Source organism: Strongylocentrotus purpuratus, unplaced genomic scaffold (genome assembly GCF_000002235.5).
Source record: "Strongylocentrotus purpuratus isolate Spur 01 unplaced genomic scaffold, Spur_5.0 spur5_scaffold_5, whole genome shotgun sequence".
NCBI lineage: Eukaryota > Metazoa > Echinodermata > Echinoidea > Camarodonta > Strongylocentrotidae > Strongylocentrotus > Strongylocentrotus purpuratus.
In genome coordinates, this window is record NW_022145611.1 from 8,989,090 (window position 1) to 9,006,955 (window position 17,866).

The 17,866-nt window shown below is 39.5% G+C and overlaps 1 protein-coding gene across 1 annotated transcript in view; it reads left to right on the top strand.

The window, feature by feature from the left end:
* Positions 1–17,866, top strand: part of LOC764952 (dynein heavy chain 6, axonemal) — a 78,635-nt gene that overhangs the window by 40,905 nt on the left and 19,864 nt on the right. The window contains exons 40-63 of the mRNA XM_030998550.1: positions 148–372; positions 984–1,223; positions 1,564–1,947; positions 2,310–2,372; positions 2,906–3,098; positions 3,745–3,871; positions 4,809–5,089; positions 5,563–5,738; positions 6,324–6,426; positions 7,300–7,491; positions 7,799–7,992; positions 8,398–8,526; positions 8,980–9,068; positions 9,521–9,740; positions 10,248–10,418; positions 10,719–10,886; positions 11,462–11,740; positions 12,287–12,448; positions 12,989–13,195; positions 13,932–14,113; positions 14,764–14,872; positions 15,366–15,491; positions 16,423–16,677; positions 17,140–17,271. Coding sequence (XP_030854410.1) covers positions 148–372; positions 984–1,223; positions 1,564–1,947; positions 2,310–2,372; positions 2,906–3,098; positions 3,745–3,871; positions 4,809–5,089; positions 5,563–5,738; positions 6,324–6,426; positions 7,300–7,491; positions 7,799–7,992; positions 8,398–8,526; positions 8,980–9,068; positions 9,521–9,740; positions 10,248–10,418; positions 10,719–10,886; positions 11,462–11,740; positions 12,287–12,448; positions 12,989–13,195; positions 13,932–14,113; positions 14,764–14,872; positions 15,366–15,491; positions 16,423–16,677; positions 17,140–17,271 — 4,407 coding nt within the window. The remainder of the gene's footprint in view (positions 1–147; positions 373–983; positions 1,224–1,563; positions 1,948–2,309; positions 2,373–2,905; positions 3,099–3,744; positions 3,872–4,808; positions 5,090–5,562; positions 5,739–6,323; positions 6,427–7,299; positions 7,492–7,798; positions 7,993–8,397; positions 8,527–8,979; positions 9,069–9,520; positions 9,741–10,247; positions 10,419–10,718; positions 10,887–11,461; positions 11,741–12,286; positions 12,449–12,988; positions 13,196–13,931; positions 14,114–14,763; positions 14,873–15,365; positions 15,492–16,422; positions 16,678–17,139; positions 17,272–17,866) is intronic.

Consider the following 17,866-nt stretch of genomic DNA (forward strand, 5'->3'; position numbering starts at 1 on the left):
GTGCTTTGAAACTTTTCTGTCACAATCGCTTTATAAATTTTTCGTATTATTATTATTATTATTATCCCCTCCGATCTAGTCAGGCAATTTGTAGAGTATCAATATCGAGCTGCCTATAACCATAATCATTTATCAACCCCATTTCAGAGAGCGATCTCCATGGCGATACGTGACCTGACCTTGCAGCACTGGCCGAGCCAGATAGAGCACGTCAAGCAGCTCCATTCCCAGATCCTGGTCCGACACGGTGTCATGCTGGTCGGACCATCGGGCGGTGGCAAGACGTCCGTCAGGAACATCCTACAGAGGGCGCTGGTCGTCCTACCCACGATTCACATGGAGGAGGGCCATGAGAAGGGCAAGACGGTCATGGTGAGTAAACTCAGAGTTATATGCTGGTATTTTTCTTTTCATTTTCTGAAATTTGTAATCTTTGAAAAATGTTGAAGATCACTTTTGTTATCATTTTATCCTAATCAAATCTGTGGTTGAATGAATGAATGAATTGACTATTTTACTCTTTTTTTTCTTCATTTAAAAAATCTCTGGTAAGGAGAGAATACATTTATATATCCACATCATTTCAAAGGGGATATCATTTTAATCCATACACTCGCTTTTTTTATAGTCATTGAGGAAGCTCTTGTGTTTTTTTGTTTGTTCATGAAGAAAATTATTTGCTATGAAAGAGTCAAGCAGCACAGCTGCACTGACAAAAATGAGGTTCAATTGTGATCAGTTGTTATTTCTCCCTATAATAATACAAGTACACTGTAGCATCCTACTGCAACATTGGATTCTTTCATAATGAGTAATGTTCTCCTATGTATTGTCTATGTTCTACACAGTATGAGTATCATGTATTGTACTTTGAAACATAAATTATATCACACTGATGTACATTATGTACGTTTAACATATGTATGTTTAAAATATGATACAGAAATCAATAAATCAAATCAAATCAAATCAAATCAATACAGAGAACACATGGCAAGAAGGGTCGTGTGGACACGTTCACACTCAACCCCAAATGCGTCAAGATGGGTGAGCTGTACGGTCAGACCGACCCAAACACCCTGGAGTGGACGGACGGTCTCCTCGCCTCAGCGGTCAGGAAGTTCTCAAGGGAGAGCGCCAGTCATCACCTAGGAGTGGAGGACGAGGGTAGACCAGGAACCAATGTCAGCGGGACCATTAGGGACCTGGACTCGGTTTCAGGGGTGAGAATATTTAGTTATGGTTTCTTTTTGGGAATAGAGGTCAGTGCGATATCGTGTGCCAACCCATGTGAGTAAGTATATTTACATAATTAAAAAAACAAGAGAAATATGAGTAGGAATAGGTAGCATAAGATGTTTAAATACCTTTTGAAAGAATACTGAATTATTGCAATACCTGTATTTTAATTTGAGATACGATCGAAAAGTTCAAATAAGAGATTTTTGAAAGTGTCAGGAAATGGTATTGGAATGGATTAGGAATAGATATAGATATAGTAAGTGTTAAATGAATAAAATTTATGGAAATCTCTTATTCAACCTATGACAATTCCATCCTTAGATGACCACCCCAAGGTCGGCCTCCCGAGGCCCATCCCCCGGAGGAGGCGCCTCCTACCCGCCGTCCACCTCTGCTTCCCAGTCTGTCCCTGACTCCGTCACGGGCGACGACACCGTCCGGCCGCTGACCGAGGACCGGAGCGAGAAAATGGGCCATGGGGCCAGTGAGCAGACGCCCAACGACTGGCAGTGGCTGGTCCTGGACGGTCCGGTGGATACCCTGTGGGTGGAGAACCTGAACACAGCGCTGGACGATAGTAAGCTCCTGTGCCTGGCTAATGGGGAGAGAATCAGCTTGACCCCTGGTATGAGGCTACTGTTTGAGGTGGACAACCTGTCTCAGGCCAGTCCGGCCACGATCAGCAGATGTGCCATGGTGTATCTGGTGAGTAACATGACCTTACTTATTGGTTTTGAAAAACACTGAATCAGTTTGTTCTGTTTGGAAGGGAGTATTCTACAATCTCTCAACACAAAAAATGTTGTAGAGGTGCTATAGTTTTGCCACATAGAATATTCCTTCCATTGCTCTTTACTGCTCACGCCCTCAAGAGTTTGCTTTACTGTATGTCCTTTAGAGGAACTACGATAGATGTTTCTATTTTTGTTTACAGAAATGATTATTTATCTTGTTTTATTTATTTTACTTTTTTAACTTCTGTAAGTAATGTAAAAAGAAAGGTTACTGAATTGCATGTTTGTGGCAGTAGTTTAATTTATTTAATCTTGGTTTTGTTAACATGGCAGGATCCTGTTGATCTTGGATGGCGGCCATCTGTGAAGACATGGATCTCAAAGTTATCCAAGGATGTAAGTATCAAACATTTTAAGTCTTACCTCATATCTTTCCTGTCAGGCTAGTTAGAGGGAAGGTGATTATTCACGACTGCAAGGTTGTATAGAAGCGTTAACTTGACAAGAATTAGTCAGTAGTATGCAGAAAGGTTCTGTTCTGCGGAAGATGCTTACCTGTATGACAAATTACAGCCAAGAGATTGTCTCGTCTCATCTTTCCATTTTCCCTTGTTATACAACAAGAAATTTCAACTATATACATTGCTTTGTTGATATTGTAATTTTTACCCCCCAAGAAGGAGAAATTATCTTTTTTTTCAATGACTTTTTCAATATTCAAGAAAAGTGTATTCCAGTAAATTGAACCAGTGTTATATTTAGCAGCTTTCCACCACCAGGGACCTGTCTGACAAAGAGTTGATATCAATCGCAACTACGTACATAAGAGATAGCAGATTGCAAACTTGAGATTGATTTGGATCAATCACAACTCTTTGTAAGACGGAGCCCAGGTCTGAACAATATTCCACTCCTGTTCTTCATCACAGATACCTGAGAGTGGGAAGCAGCATCTGCAGGCGCTGTTTGACAAGAGTCTTGACAAGGGGTTAGAGTTCGTCCAGGAGTACAAAGGTCACCAGCATGTCCCGGCCTCACAGACCAGCATGGTCAACACCCTCTGCAACCTGCTGGGAGCCTTCCTGGACTTCCTCGGCAAGAATGGTGGCTTCGGAAATCCTGGTGAGCTTTTTGTTTCTTATTGCTGAAATTGTTTGTATAATTGTGGTGATTCCTGTTTGGAGTAGGGCTGAGATCAATGAAATATTCAATCAGCTGTCAGAAGTACTCCTTTCAAAGTAATATGTCTTAAAGGGGGTGTAGCATGGCAAATACTGGTTAACGATTTATTTTGGACAACTGCACATAAAAGAATGGACTTGATTAATGGTCAGCGCGCGCTAGCGTTTGCGAAACAGACCAAAGTTCTCCTGACGCTTTGGTTTCGTGTATGTTGCACGCACGTGAATACTGTGGACGCGTTGTCCGTAGTCGTATTATACCTGATTGGCCCCAAGTCAGGCCAGAGGAAAGACACGTAGTCCCGTTATGCTATACCCCCTTTAACAGTATTTGTACTTGTCTAGAAGGTGATTGAACATTTGCTCCATTAATGATTTCTGTGGGCTTTCTTTCATCAAAGATTTAGTGTCAGGGTTAGGTTTGCAAGTAGCTAGGTTTCAGCGTGGGTTAAGGGTTAGGGTTAGAAATGAATTCACATGGTTTTGAGGAAAATACATATATGTTGCAATGTAATTGATCAGTTGTTTCCACTATTCTTGTTAATTGCATATGTTAATCTTCCTCTTTCATTTCTCGTTGATTCTAGATGACGAGAGGCCTTCCAGTGGGGAGAGTCTTATGTCCAGTCAATCTGGACGTTCTTCTAGGTCAGGTAACAAGAGAGGTCCTAAGAAGAACAAAGAGAAACCCAAGGTCCAGGCCAACAGGGGAAGGTAAGTTAGATGAAAATCAGGCAGTTGCTAGAAAAGCTAGTTGAACAAAGAATTTCAAATATTTGACCCATTTATGTTTTGTGAACTGGATTCCAGTGGTCTTAGATCTTTCAAAAAAGATTTCTTTTCAGTCTATCAGTTCAAGGATCCATGGCTGTACTGCCTTTAAAATGAAGTTATTCTTAATCGTCCCTTTAGCATCCAGTGTTGTATAGTATTAAAAGTAGATTTGTGAAGACAAACTATTCACTATTAAAAACTGAAATAATTATTCTGATAATAGGTTTGAAGAGCTCCTTTTCCATAGGATTCTAGACACTGTCCATAGGGTTATATAAAAGATTAGAGACAAGGTTTGAGTTGGTCTAGCGGTACGTTCACTTGGTCAGCTCTCTGCCTGTGCCTATACAAACTGCATGGCTCAGGCGGACCCGATTCGAAACTGAGTCACGTTTTTTGGATGATGACGTTTGAGGTCGGTCCCTTGACGTAAATATTCATATCTGATTGATACACGTCTGTAAAAACAAATTACATACACACACTTTGAGATTGTTGTTTTCATTTGTAAATGCACTCCAATCCAATCCAGGTATTTCTAAAGTGCCAATATCTAGTTACCTATAATCAAAGGCGCTGATGAGACTGAAAAAATACCAAAAATGTCTGTTCATGATTCTAACTGGGAAAGACAAAAAAGCAGTGACTATAATTGTAAGCAATCTGAAAAAGGTATGTCTTTAGTTGAGTTCTGAAAGTGGATAACTGGTGACAAGAGCAAAGGATTTGGGGAAGACCATTCCACAATCTCGATGCACAGGCAGTAAATGATCGACCCCCTGGAAGAGAGCGTGTTTGAGGACTCTCAAATGATTTTCATTCTTGAGTCAATTCTAAAAATTATTGGCTGTCACTTTTGTTTTCCTTGTCCTTACAGCACCAAGGAGTGGTACCTGCAAAAGCACCCAGACCAGCTTCTCAACATGCTGGGCAAGATCTTTGTTTTCTGCTACGTCTGGTCCATCGGTGGAGTCCTGAGGAGAGAAGACGACAGCGATGACGACGGAGGCATCTCCATAGGACCAGCAGGAGGAGGAGGTGGAGGAGGTGGTGGAGGGGGAGGAGGAGGAGGGAAGAAGGCAGAGCTGGTGGAGTTCAACATCTCCTACGAGTTTGATGGCTTCGTCCATGAAATGTTTGATACGGAACCACCCCTTGGTAAGTACGCTTACCCATTTATTTGATGATGTGGGGAAATTTTAGCCTCTCACTTTGTGATTAATGCATTTTAATTCTTGTATTTCATTTCATGGTAAACAATAGTGCAAAGTCGAAAAAAAAGTAGTTCCATTATTTATTAGGGCTAGCGTTCTTTATTATATTTTAGTTAACATTTCAAGGGGGAGGCACAAAAGCTCAGTGGATAAAGCAGTGTCCTCTTTAAAAAAATATTCAATGCACTAGTGCCCTTTTGTACGGCATTAGTCCTCATTTATCAAGTCCCTTAGACAAAACTTGAAGCCATAGGTCCACTGGTTACTTTAAGGATACACTTGCTTTCTTGGCAGCCAGTTAAGATAAACAACCAGCTAATTAATCAACAGAGCAATCAAGTAGAAACATTATCATCAATAGCTGGTAAATATATTACTATCCGTTTTTCAACTGTGATGCAATGATTGTCTTCACAGGAGTGCGACTTCCCTCCGGTAGCCGAACCATCTTCCACTACTTTGTGAACCTGGAGAGCGGCAAGTTTGTACCCTGGGATGAGCTGGTACCAAGCACAAAGTCCCTCATCGATAAGGGCGTGACCCATGTCTCTCTAGGAGAGCAGCTAGGAGTCACCAACCAGATGAGCAAAGAGGTATTACAGATGGGGTTGCTGGTGGTTGTTTTCATGTTAGGAAATAGTTAAGATGATAGTGCTGGTGATATAATAATGATGTTGTTGTTGATGGTGGTGGAGATGACAATGTTTATGATGATGATGTAGGTGGTGGTGATGAGGAAGATGATGATTATGATGATGTGGTCTTGATCGTTGTACACTGTGAACCAATTACAAATATACTGTTAAGTTTCATTGTTTTACTATGTACAATGCAATCCCATGTACTTTATTTTATTTTGTTGGAAATCGAAATAAACGAAATGAAAAAAAGAAAAGAATCGTGGTGATGATGATTGTGATGTTGGTAGCAGAGTTGGTGACACTTGTGGTTGTGGTGGTGGTGATGATGATAAGGATGATGAGGATGACGATGATCATGTTGATATTAATGATGTTCAATGGTGATGGTAGCAATGCTGATGTTATATACAACGTTGATGTCATGAAATGCCTCTGGCCAGAGATAATCATTTACGAGGTACAGACCAACACGTAATTCAGTCATCACCTTAATGCAAATGTAAAATCTTACAATGTTACCACGTACCTCATCAACAGGTATCCCTTGAGGATGGTGGACAGGTGCCAACCGTAGATACCATCAGGTATTCCTTCCTAACGAGTCTCCTGCTGCTCAACAAGAAACCTGTACTACTCACAGGTTAGTCATTCATCCTTGAAGATACCTGGCAGGAATTAATTCCTTTGAATGCTAGAGCGCCAAAATGGCAGCCATGCTCAAGCCGGGGTAATAATTGTGGAGCGCCAGGAGTGTCCAAGAACCCACTATTATTATTATTATAAATTTTTGACATTTTTTTCTTCTTTCTGCTTCTGTGATCCCCTGATTAGACATTGAAAACTTACTTTAGTCTTTCAACTATTAACATATATTCATTGTAAATAAACACACCAGGGCCCTGTCTTATAAACAATTAATATTTATCGCAACTTATTTGTGATTGATATCGATCGCAACTGCAAACTTGCAATTGTTTGGAGGACTTGCGATTGATTTGGATCAATCAAAACTCTTTATAAGACAGGGTCCCAGAAGGATGAACTTGCGTTACTCAAGTATTCATCAACTTGAAATACATTAGAATTGACTTAAAGGAAAAGTTGAACCTCTGTGAATTTGTGAATGCATGTATATGCCTTCTGCAATTTTAACACGATTGTACTTTGACTGTGTATTGGAGTATGTAAATCAGTTAATCAGTCATATGCTTGATGTGTTTATACATTCTCGGATGAAGGTACCTACACAAAACATGGCTTTATTTGCAGATTAATCATTAATGTCAAATAAATTCAATATAACATAACATTACGAACCAGAGCAAAATAACACTGAGTTCCTATTGGAAATCTATTTATTCAGATGGTCATATCTCAGCTGTTTTTGACATTTGGACATTATTTTTTATGGTCTTTTGAAAAAAATTAAGAAATTCTAAAAATAAAGTTTTATGATGTCACAGCTAGGTACTCTATTGTAACTCTGCATTATTACATTGTTGTTTCTTTGCAGGTGATTCTGGAGTTGGCAAGTCGGCCCTGATCAGTCACATGCTGAAGCGTCTTTGCCGGGAGAAAGGAACCACCACAGAGCACGGCTCCATCCTGGGGGAGGTGTTCAACTACAGCGATAGAGGCACCAACATCCTCTCCAACATCTCTGCTCTCACATCAAGTGTGCTCAACGAGGATGGCATGAATGGAGGTCAGTTTGCTTGTTATACTAGTTTGTCCCAAAAAGTGAAGAAAGATGTAAAAACAGGAGAAGATGCAAACATGTTTATTTTTTTATTCAATTTAATTAATTCACTCATTCAAAATACAAAATTATAAAGTAACAAACATCATGGCAACAATACAAGTAAAGCTTGGTTTTAAAATGAGTTGGGACAAATGAAAGATTAAAATTTTGTAAATTTCATCCCTACATTGAAAACGAATGTAAAAATTAAGTGCTTTGGGCAGTAATGTTGTGTTGTTCACCTTTGAACCCTACATCTATTGCCCGGCAGGTGGAATGATGGGAGGCGGAGCAATGGACTTGACCTTTATGACGGGGGGACAGGTCAAGAAACAAGTTACAGGATTGGTCAGCACCACCCTACAGCTCAGTGCCCAGACCGCTCCGGCCAGAGTGACCACTCAGATACAGCACAAACTGATCAAGAAGGGCAGAGACACCATGGTCGGACCTAGAGGCAAGAAGGTCGGTATCACTACTTAGTTTGTATGATTATCAGTGTATTGGTCAGAGCTATTTATGATTGCATATACATACACATATACCTGTAGGGAGATATGGGAAATAAATAGACATAACAGAGAGGGACAGAGGGAGGTGATTGGTATGTATGAAGTAGAAAGAAAGATATAGAAACTAAGAAAGGAGAAGAGAGAGAGATGAGAGATCGAGAGAGAGAGAGAGAGAGAGAGAGAGGGAGGGACGAGTTAAGAGAGAAAGGAACAGGTCAATACAACGTTAACACAATATTCACAGAGCAGACCAGTGGCAGAGGAAAGTGAGATAAGATATATGTACACATTTCTAGACTGAAATGCAATTTTGTTGAAGATAGAGAAACAATCATTATTATATTTTTGCTGTCCCCAGGTTGTGGTCTTTGTGGATGATCTCAACCTACCCGCTCCAGAGCAGTATGGAGCCCAACCTCCCCTGGAGCTCCTCAGGCAGTTCATGGAACTACACGGATTCTATGACACTACCAAGCTAACTTGGAAGGTAATATCTCTCTTCTATTCCTGTTATATTAGCAACACTTTTAGTTATGGTCAAACCCTAAAATCTCTAATGATGTTTGTCAGTGTGCAATGAATAGCGTGTTTTTAAAGTGTATAATACGACAAAGAAAAGACCTTTCACAAAATATACCCACCATTTGTACATTATTTAATATGCAGGATATGGAAGTAGCTATGCCGTTACTGTTAATTTTGAATGTCATGGTAAATTGTTTGGTTTCCACCAAAGTTTTTATGGCATTTTGTTGCCAAATACATGCGAATGCCCTTTTGAGACGTTTTGTTTTACTTTGAGAGAAAAACATGAGTAAGAGAAAAGATTCAAAGCATAATCGCAAGACGAATGAAGTGGTCATGAGGCATACTCAGGTAACTTGTGCAGAGCTCAGATGCAAGAAGCTTTTGTTTCAATAGATCTGTTTCTTGTTTTCAGAATATCTCGGATGTGACGCTAGTGGCTGCCTGTGCACCGATAGGAGGAGGGCGTAACTCCATCAGTCCAAGACTTCTTAAACACTTCTGGTAAGTCAAGGATACTTCAACGCTGCCTTCATGTTTTCAGGAGGTAGTAAGAACGTGTTAAAGAATTAAATATTAATTATTATTAATTCTTTATTGCCACCTAAACTTGAGGTTCGATTTTAAATGAAAATAAAAATACAAACAGATAGATAATAATGTACACAAAGTCAAAGAAATTGTAGAGTCTAAATATATGAATGACAATGTGCTACAATCAAATTATTAATATGATTATGGTATTTTATGTATCCTCTGATAGGATAAGATAACAAATTAAATGAATCTTTGCATTTAATGCTTAATTACTCTTCCTTATTGTTGTTTTATTGTAAAGATATTTGTACATCAAGTGAAAATTGAAGAAAGAAAAGCATGTGTAGAACTAATTTTCAAACCTTTAGTGATTTAATCCATGTCATATGTTCTAAATTGAATCAAACTCCTCTTCGCAGCATGCTGGCCTTGCCACAGCCATCCACCCGCTCCCTCCAGCACATCTACCAGGTCCAGCTAGGGCGTTTCCTGGAGAATGGGGACTTCCTACCCGATGTGAAGGAGCTCCTCAACCCCCTGGTCTCCGCTTCCATAGCCATCTACTACAAGATGTGTGCCAACATCCTACCCACTCCTGCAAAGTCTCATTATACCTTCAACCTTAGAGATCTATCCAAGGTAAGGATAAGGGTATGATTAATTGATAATTTCATGATGTGAGCCATACCGGTAAATAGTTCTGAAGCTGTTCTATAAAATTACACAGAAATAATATGTGAGACACTTTTCATTTTGGAGATTACCCCCCGGACAACTATCTTAGAGGATGGTTGTCATAGGGGGTAGTTGTCTGGGGGTAGTTGTTTAGGGGTAGTTGTCCAGGGGTAGTAGTCCTAGAGCTAGAGGGTGGTTGCTGTAGGGGGTAGTTGTCCTAGGGGGTAGTAGACTGGGGGTGGTTATCCGGGGGATGGATGTCCAGGGGGTAGGTGTCCTAGAACAAAATACAAGACAACCAGTTCAAGAGAGAACTTCCAATATTAATTCTATGTCATACAACTCTCATTGTTTTTCTTTTCTACCCTCTTTTTTCCTGTTTCACGTTATCTAAATTTTTCAATAATAGTTTCTCTTTGGTAAAGTCTCAAACAATCATTCTATTAAACTTGTCACCTTAATTGTTTCTAGGTGATCCTAGGCCTACTGTTAGCCAATGAGACCACAGTCACCTCCACCGAGTCTGCAGCGCAGCTCCTGGCCCACGAGGCTATGAGGGTCTTCCATGACAGGCTGGTCGATGACAAGGATCGCCTCAAGTTCTTTGAGTTTCTAGCTGACGATTTGCACAACTATTTTAAGGTATGGTTCATCACTCAAGAACTGCTTCCTCAATGACTTGGTAGCTAGAAGAAGGATGAGGGAATGTATTATTGATATAATTGAAAAAATTGATAAATGGAAACAAAATCCTTTTGAATAGGCTGTACTTTGTCACTAAAAGTTGATTATTTACTGATGATTTTCTTGTTTAACATTTTATGCTGTTGCTGAAATGTATTGCTTTTAATAATTTCATTTGAAGTTAGTGATTGAACTGAAATTATCTCAACACGTTGGGTGACAGAACTTGTATTAATTCTGTACTGTTTATGACACCAGGTGAAATGGTCTGCTGAGACCCTTCGAGATAAGCCGTTCCTGTTTGGTGATTTCTTGGACCTGAATGCGCCTTCTGCAGAGCGTATCTACCGACCGATTAACGACTACGGCAAACTGTCAAGCATCCTGGAAGAATTCCTTGTCCGCATCAATTACGGCGGAGGACAGGTGAGATAACTTTGGATGTAATAAGGATGTCTTCTACTGCACTTTGAATGTTTTCAAGAAAATGGTAGTCCTACTAGCAACTATGATTTACTTGCACTGTGGAACTTCACACATGTCACATCTATTCTGCTAAGAATGACTTTATTACCAGCCTCTTATACATGTACTTAACTGATCTCTGAGAAGTGACTAACTTTTGTTTATGAGTAGCTCAAACATTGTGGAGTGATGTGTGCAGCGCTCTGTAACCGCAAGGAAAAGGTGCTATATCAAATAAATTTTGATTGATTTGATTGATTGATGTTATCACTGTAGAAAACAGCAGATTTTTACACTTTATTGCATTCTTTTACATAGGTGTGACTCCATCTCCAAATTTACATAATGTTTTAGTGATAGAATTAGGAGATGAACCCTATAGTAGCTGGTGGCAGATCCTAAAAGAACCCTTGCTTTTGCTGGTATATGTGTAGCATTTAAAAGCATGCGAATGGATTTTGATGGTTTAGGTGCTAACCATTAAATCAGAGATACTATTACAAGTAAAGAACACCTATTCCATTTCTCTTCTCTAGCTTGTGTTCTTCAGGGAGGCCCTTGAGCATATCGTCCGAGCCGCCAGGGTATTCCGCCAACCCGGAGGCCACATGGTCCTGGTGGGACTGGACGGTACCGGCAAGTCCACCACTGTCCAGCTGGCCTGCCACGTGGCCGGGTGCGAGCTCTTTAAGCTGATGCTGACAAGGGGGTACGGTCAGTCGGACTTCAGGGACGATCTCAAGACGGTGTTCAGGAAGGCAGGGGTCAAGGGCATCAACGTGGTGTTTCTACTCACGGACAGTGATATTGTCAAGGTAAGTGTGGCATACCAGTTGTCAATTCCAGGGAAATCCCCCCTAGACTGAACGTACATACCCGTGGAAGATTATCATCTAGATGATTTCATTAACTCTTCTAGAAGTACCCATGAAGAACAAATGACACCTGAATAGTTACCTACTGGACACAATTGCCTGTGAACCATCTGTGATCAACATTTAGGATTGGTATCATCCTTTTTTGTTTGCATTGGTAAATCTGTATTGGTGTGGGTGTGGTAGTCCAGAGGATAGACCTTTGGACACAGAAATGCCAAATATATGTTTTAAACACTTTGTAGATGTTGTTAATATTCAATGAAATCCAATTTGAGATACTAACAATATTGCAATTAACATTTATGTTCCTACAAAATGCCATCCAGGCCATCTAAGACTTTACATGTAAATAGCTCTTGAATTGTTGGGGTTCTGCAGACCTTTTTTCAAGATCAAGGTCTATACAGATTTATACTTCAAGATTGTCAGTTTTTTTCTTGCAAACCTTTGTTTTATTCAAAATTAATCATCTTTTGTTGCTAGGAATCTTTCCTGGAAGACATCAACTGTGTGCTGAACTCTGGTGAGGTTCCCGACCTCTTTGATAACGATGACATGGAGGGCATCATGATGGAGCTCAAGAGAGTTGCTCAGGATGCTGAGATGCCAGATAACAGAGAATCTGTCTATGGGTTCTTTATACAGGTAGGAAGAAGAGTTATTATGAGCTTGAGAGGGATGATCAATGAATTCCTACACTTCTCTTATGGTTGATGTCTTTTAAAATACTTTTCAACTTTTCAGTTCAGATATTCTATGGATCTATTCTGCATTCATTAACTAGGAAAAGAAAGAAATTTTGCTTTCTAATTTCAAATTCTAATATGATTGATGCAATTAGACATGCATGTACATATAACTTCCATTAATATATTATCTTTTTGGAGCCAGAAGGATGTTAACCCTTTGTAAAAGGATTTAAGTTGGCTCCGAATAGATAATATTCTGTTGTGGTAGAGAGTTGTTGCTTTTTATATTCAGCCAAACCTGTATACAAAGACCAATTGTCTCCTGGCTAGAAATTCAACTCTATTTATTTCCTTCACCTGATTTTTAAGTCAAACGTGCCTATTAATGTTAGCTCCCAGATATGAAAGGCCTTTCTTATCATTTCTTTTGAACAGTCTGTTTACCCAGTTCAATGATATACAAAATGCAACAATCCCTGCCTTTCTTTTATTTCAGAGGGTCAAAAGTAGACTTCACATCGTCATAGCCACCAGCCCGGCTGGAGAGGCCTTCCGGCAGCGTTGCCGTAGCAACCCCTCCCTGGTGAACTGCTGTACCTTTGACTGGTATGACGAGTGGAGCACCGAGGCCATGCTGAGAGTGGCCCATGTCTTCCTGATGAGGGCAGACTTCAAAGGAATCCTGGGAGACACCGACCCAAAGGTAGGTCCGACATTGCAACATGTAGTACATCACATGGAATGCATCAATCAAACATACTTGGTTTTTTTTTTTTTGATAGCTGATGTGTGTGGTATTCTGGGAGTTTCCCAGGAGTGTGTTTTTTTTAACATCAATGGCAAAAAAAAAAAAATCCTCTTTTGAAATATTAATCCACTATGGAATCACTTGTCTGTATTTGGCTGTAAAATTAGAATGCGAACTTTTTGTGAATCCTTTCCCGTAATGCAGTTTGTATGCACCGGGTAAAACATATGCGAGAACAAACACGGCTGCATAAATGAAGAGGCAGTTAACGTGTGTTTGCGATGCTCATTGTGAAGGGAAACAGCTCTTTAATACATGAGTATATAGACCATTTCGTAATGTAACCAAATCTTATGCATACGTCTTTGTGAAGTGCCCCAATACAAATATTTATTTCACTTGTAATGAAAAATTGTATTACAATAGTCAGAATGCTAAATACGTATATTAAGTATTTTTAGGTAGGGCAAGCCTTTATGTTTGTCCTACCTGGCAACAACTAATGCAGTTCGCATTCTGACTATTGAAATACAATTATTTGCTACAGATGAATGAAATAATTAGAATCAGGCACTTTATAAAGACGTATGAATTAGATTTGGTTACAATACGAAAATAGTCCATTGGTTCTGGTACAGTAAATATGGTTGTTTTTAATCAACTGACTTTCACCCCTTCCTTTTTCTGTCAGACCTTGAGGGAGAACATAGCGCAGGTCTGTGTCGGTGTCCACGATGATGTCACAAAGGAATCGGTGAGGTATTACAATGAGATGAGACGTCACTACTACACCACACCAAGCAGCTACCTGGATCTCATCAGACTCTACTCCAACATGCTCGGGGAGCAGAAGGGAAACTTCATGAACAACAAGTAAGAATGAAGTCGGAACTCGTGAAGGGGGCTGCTTCCACTAAATCATATTTATACTAATTTTTACACACAGCATTATTCGTAATAAATTTACATTGCATTGCATGGGTTAAACGTTTAAAGTGTATGAAGAAAAAATTAACATGAAAGAAATTTTGAAGAAAAAAATTATGAAGTTTGAGTACAGCTAATCTTAAAAAAAAAAAAAAATGTAATGCTTAAAATGTGACATTTTCTTACAGATATTAACATGAATGAAAGATGTTTTTTGTAATGAATCAAATCAAAGAATGTATAGAATTTAATTATGATTATATAATTAATCAATGTTTTTCTATTTATGATGACAAGAACTTTTAAATTAGAGATACCATAGTTGCCATATATATTTAAATGTATTAGCAGTGTTGTGACGGGGCATTGTGGCGTGCGCCTGTAATCCAGCTAAACATGGAAGTTACAAACTGATTCAGCCGAGGACGCAGGTTCGAAACTGAGTCACGTCTTTCACATGGTGACTTTAAAGGTCTGTCCCCAGAAGTAAATAATCATATCTGAGACTGCTTGATACATGTCTGTAAAAACCCATTACACACACACGAGTACCACCAAACAATCTTTTGCTCCTTGATTCCATTTACTGCTTACAGGAACCGTCTTGGTGTAGGATTGTCCAAGCTGGGCGAGGCTAACTCACTGGTTGATGCCATGCAGGATGAGCTGGTTGCTCTTGGTCCAAAGATTGAAGAGAAGGCTAAGGTATGTTTGGATCAAGGATTTTGCATTATTTTGCTTTTTGTGTTTCTTGGAAATCAGGTAGAGGATTAATTTGGCGATTTGAGATGAAGATGAAATGTAAAGATCTTTTTGTTGAATCATATCTTGTAAAAAAATATATGACTTGAACAGACTATAAAGTTTTTTTCATTTAATAAGTACTTTGTTCACGCCATATATATGAATATATTTCATAACACCATATCATGCTGAATTTACAAGTTATGACATGAATGATTCAAAATAGAAGTCACAAATTTGCAGGTATCATATAGGGTCTATTGTGATGATAGCACAAGGTGATAATTATTTTTCATGCCTTTTAGTTTCTGTAATTAAAGAGAGTTGATTTTTTTTTCCTTTTCTATAAAATCTGAGCTGCCAATATCGTAGCGAGAGTCAATTCTGTTTGGGTTTCATGGTATTGTGAAAGTTCAATTTTGATTTGAATGCCATTCTACTGTGTTTATGACAGGACACGGAACTACTCTTAGAGCAGCTGTCCAAGGACCAGGAAGCAGTGGGCCAGGTTCAGGCCATCGTAGAGCACGAGGAGTCCATCATGAAGAGAGAGGCACAGATTGTAGAGGACTACGCTGATGTAAGAAATCATTTGCAGAGTGTGAACAGTTCGCTGTAGACCAAAGCAAATTTAGGAATGCCAGTTTTCATGCAGGCAAAAGCCTAAATTCAGGCCCTGGCGAGTTATTTTCGGGCCATAGTTTAAGCTTTTTTGTGTTAAAAGTAGCTTATTCTTGGTGATTTTCAGGCCATCTGATCAATTCTAACTGGTATCACTGCATACAGGCCATTGCCAACCATGTTGCATGTGCATCCTACATGTATGTATGCTTGGATGTGAATAAATAGAACGTTCACGATATGTACAAAACACTTGTGTGCGTCCAACATGGTAGATCGACGGAGCATGCTTGTATTAGTCAGATGATATATATGTATATACTACATTCTTAAGGATTCTAACCAATTTGAGATGAGTTATCCTTGATATTGTAGCATATATTTCTATTGTTAATGATTCTACATGCTGCAAATTGCCAAATACATATAAGCAGGAAGATCAGAGAGATGTTAGTTGTTCAGATGCTTTGCAGAACAGAGTTCATGAAATGTTGTTTTATCAGAAAATAAACAATAGTTTAGCCAAATTTAGCTGTATTACTGATTAAATTTCATTATTCAAACATTTACAAGAGGGAATGTACAATTTTGTTTTTCTTTGTTGAGGTCAACAATCATGTGTTTTTAAAAAGATGTGATGTGTGTGTAATTGGGTTTTTACAGACGTGTATCAATCAGATATGAATATTTACGTCTGTGGACTGACCTTTAACGTCACCATCCGACAGATTGGACTCTGTTTCAAACCGGGGTCGCCTGAGTCGGTTTGTAGGTGAAGACAGAGAGCTGGCCAAGTGAACGTGCCGCTAGACCAACTCGCATCTCACAACTCACTTGAAAGTTATGATTCAGTATGTAACAACTCTGCTTTGCTCTGGTTATGTTGACAGCAAGCTCAGCAAGACCTGTCGTCCGTCATCCCCGCCCTCCAAGAGGCCATCGACGCCCTGGACTCCCTCGACAAGTCTGACATCTCCGAGATCCGCGTCTACTCCAAGCCGCCCGACCTGGTCAATCAGGTTTTCGCTGCTGTCTGCGTCCTGTTCAGACAGAAGCCCGACTGGAGCACAGCGAAACACCTGCTGGCCGATCAGGGCTTCCTCAAGAAGCTGGTCAACTTTGACAAGAACAACGTCCCCGATAAGGTACATAATTCAGATACAATCCTAGCATTATAGATGCCATCAGTTTAATGTGAAATAGGAGGGTTTTTTTAAAAACTGAATGCAATCAAATTCAACATGTGAAATAGAAGATGTGAAAATTGCTACCTTTAAGAGCATTCTGCATTAAAAAAAAATGATACATGTTTAAGATTACATACTGTCGTTTACCTTTCTAGATCTGGGATTTGCACAAATATGACATAGTGGCCGGTGCATTGGTCATATGTTCTTCTATAGACATGTTTATATATTTGTTTTCTCCATTAGTAAAATATTTGACATCATGACTTCTTCGATCTTCGATTCCGGGTTTATACAGATAACGCAAAAATAAAATGACAAAATGAAACATGTAGAGTTAATAATTGCTAGTCAGATCCCAACATCTTATGTCAAATGAATTTATTTTAAATCTTGGTCTTGTATTTTTTTCTTTGACAGATCTCTCGTCAAGTGAAGAAGTACACCTCCTTACCAGACTTCATCCCTGAGAAGGTTGGTCAGGTATCTTCAGCCTGCAAGTCTATCTGTCAATGGGTCCTAGCCCTGGAACACTATGTAGAAGTCACAAAGGTCAGTCTGCCTTTCCCTCTGTTTCTGTATCTGTGTGTGTGTGTTTGTAGGTTCATCTTTATCTCCATCAGTGCTGGGATCTCCATCAGTACTGGGATCTCTCTGTTTCTTTATCTGTGTGTGTGTTTGTATAAGTAGGTTCATCTCTATCTCCATCAGTACTGGGATCTCCATCGGTACTGGGATCTCCATCAGTACTGAGATCCCTCTGTTTCTGTATCTGTGCATGTGTGTGTATATGTAGGTTTGTCTCTATCCCCATCAGTGCTGAGATCTATTTATGTTTTTCTTTCTCTCATTCCTGTTGCTCTGTCTCACTGCGTCTTTCATTCCATCTCTCTCGTTCTCCCTCTGTATGTGTGTGTGTGTGTGTTTGTGTATATAGGTTTGTCTCTATCTCTATCATTGCTGAGATCTGTGTCTGCATATCTCTTTCTCAAATTTATATGTCTGTCTCATTGCGCCTGTCATCCCATCTCTCTCTATCTCCCTCTGTCTCTCCATTCTTCTCCCTCACTTTCTCTGTCACTCATGCTATATCTCTTCCGCTTCACTTGCCCTGGCATCCTGTCTCTCTCCGTCTCTGTCTTTCTTT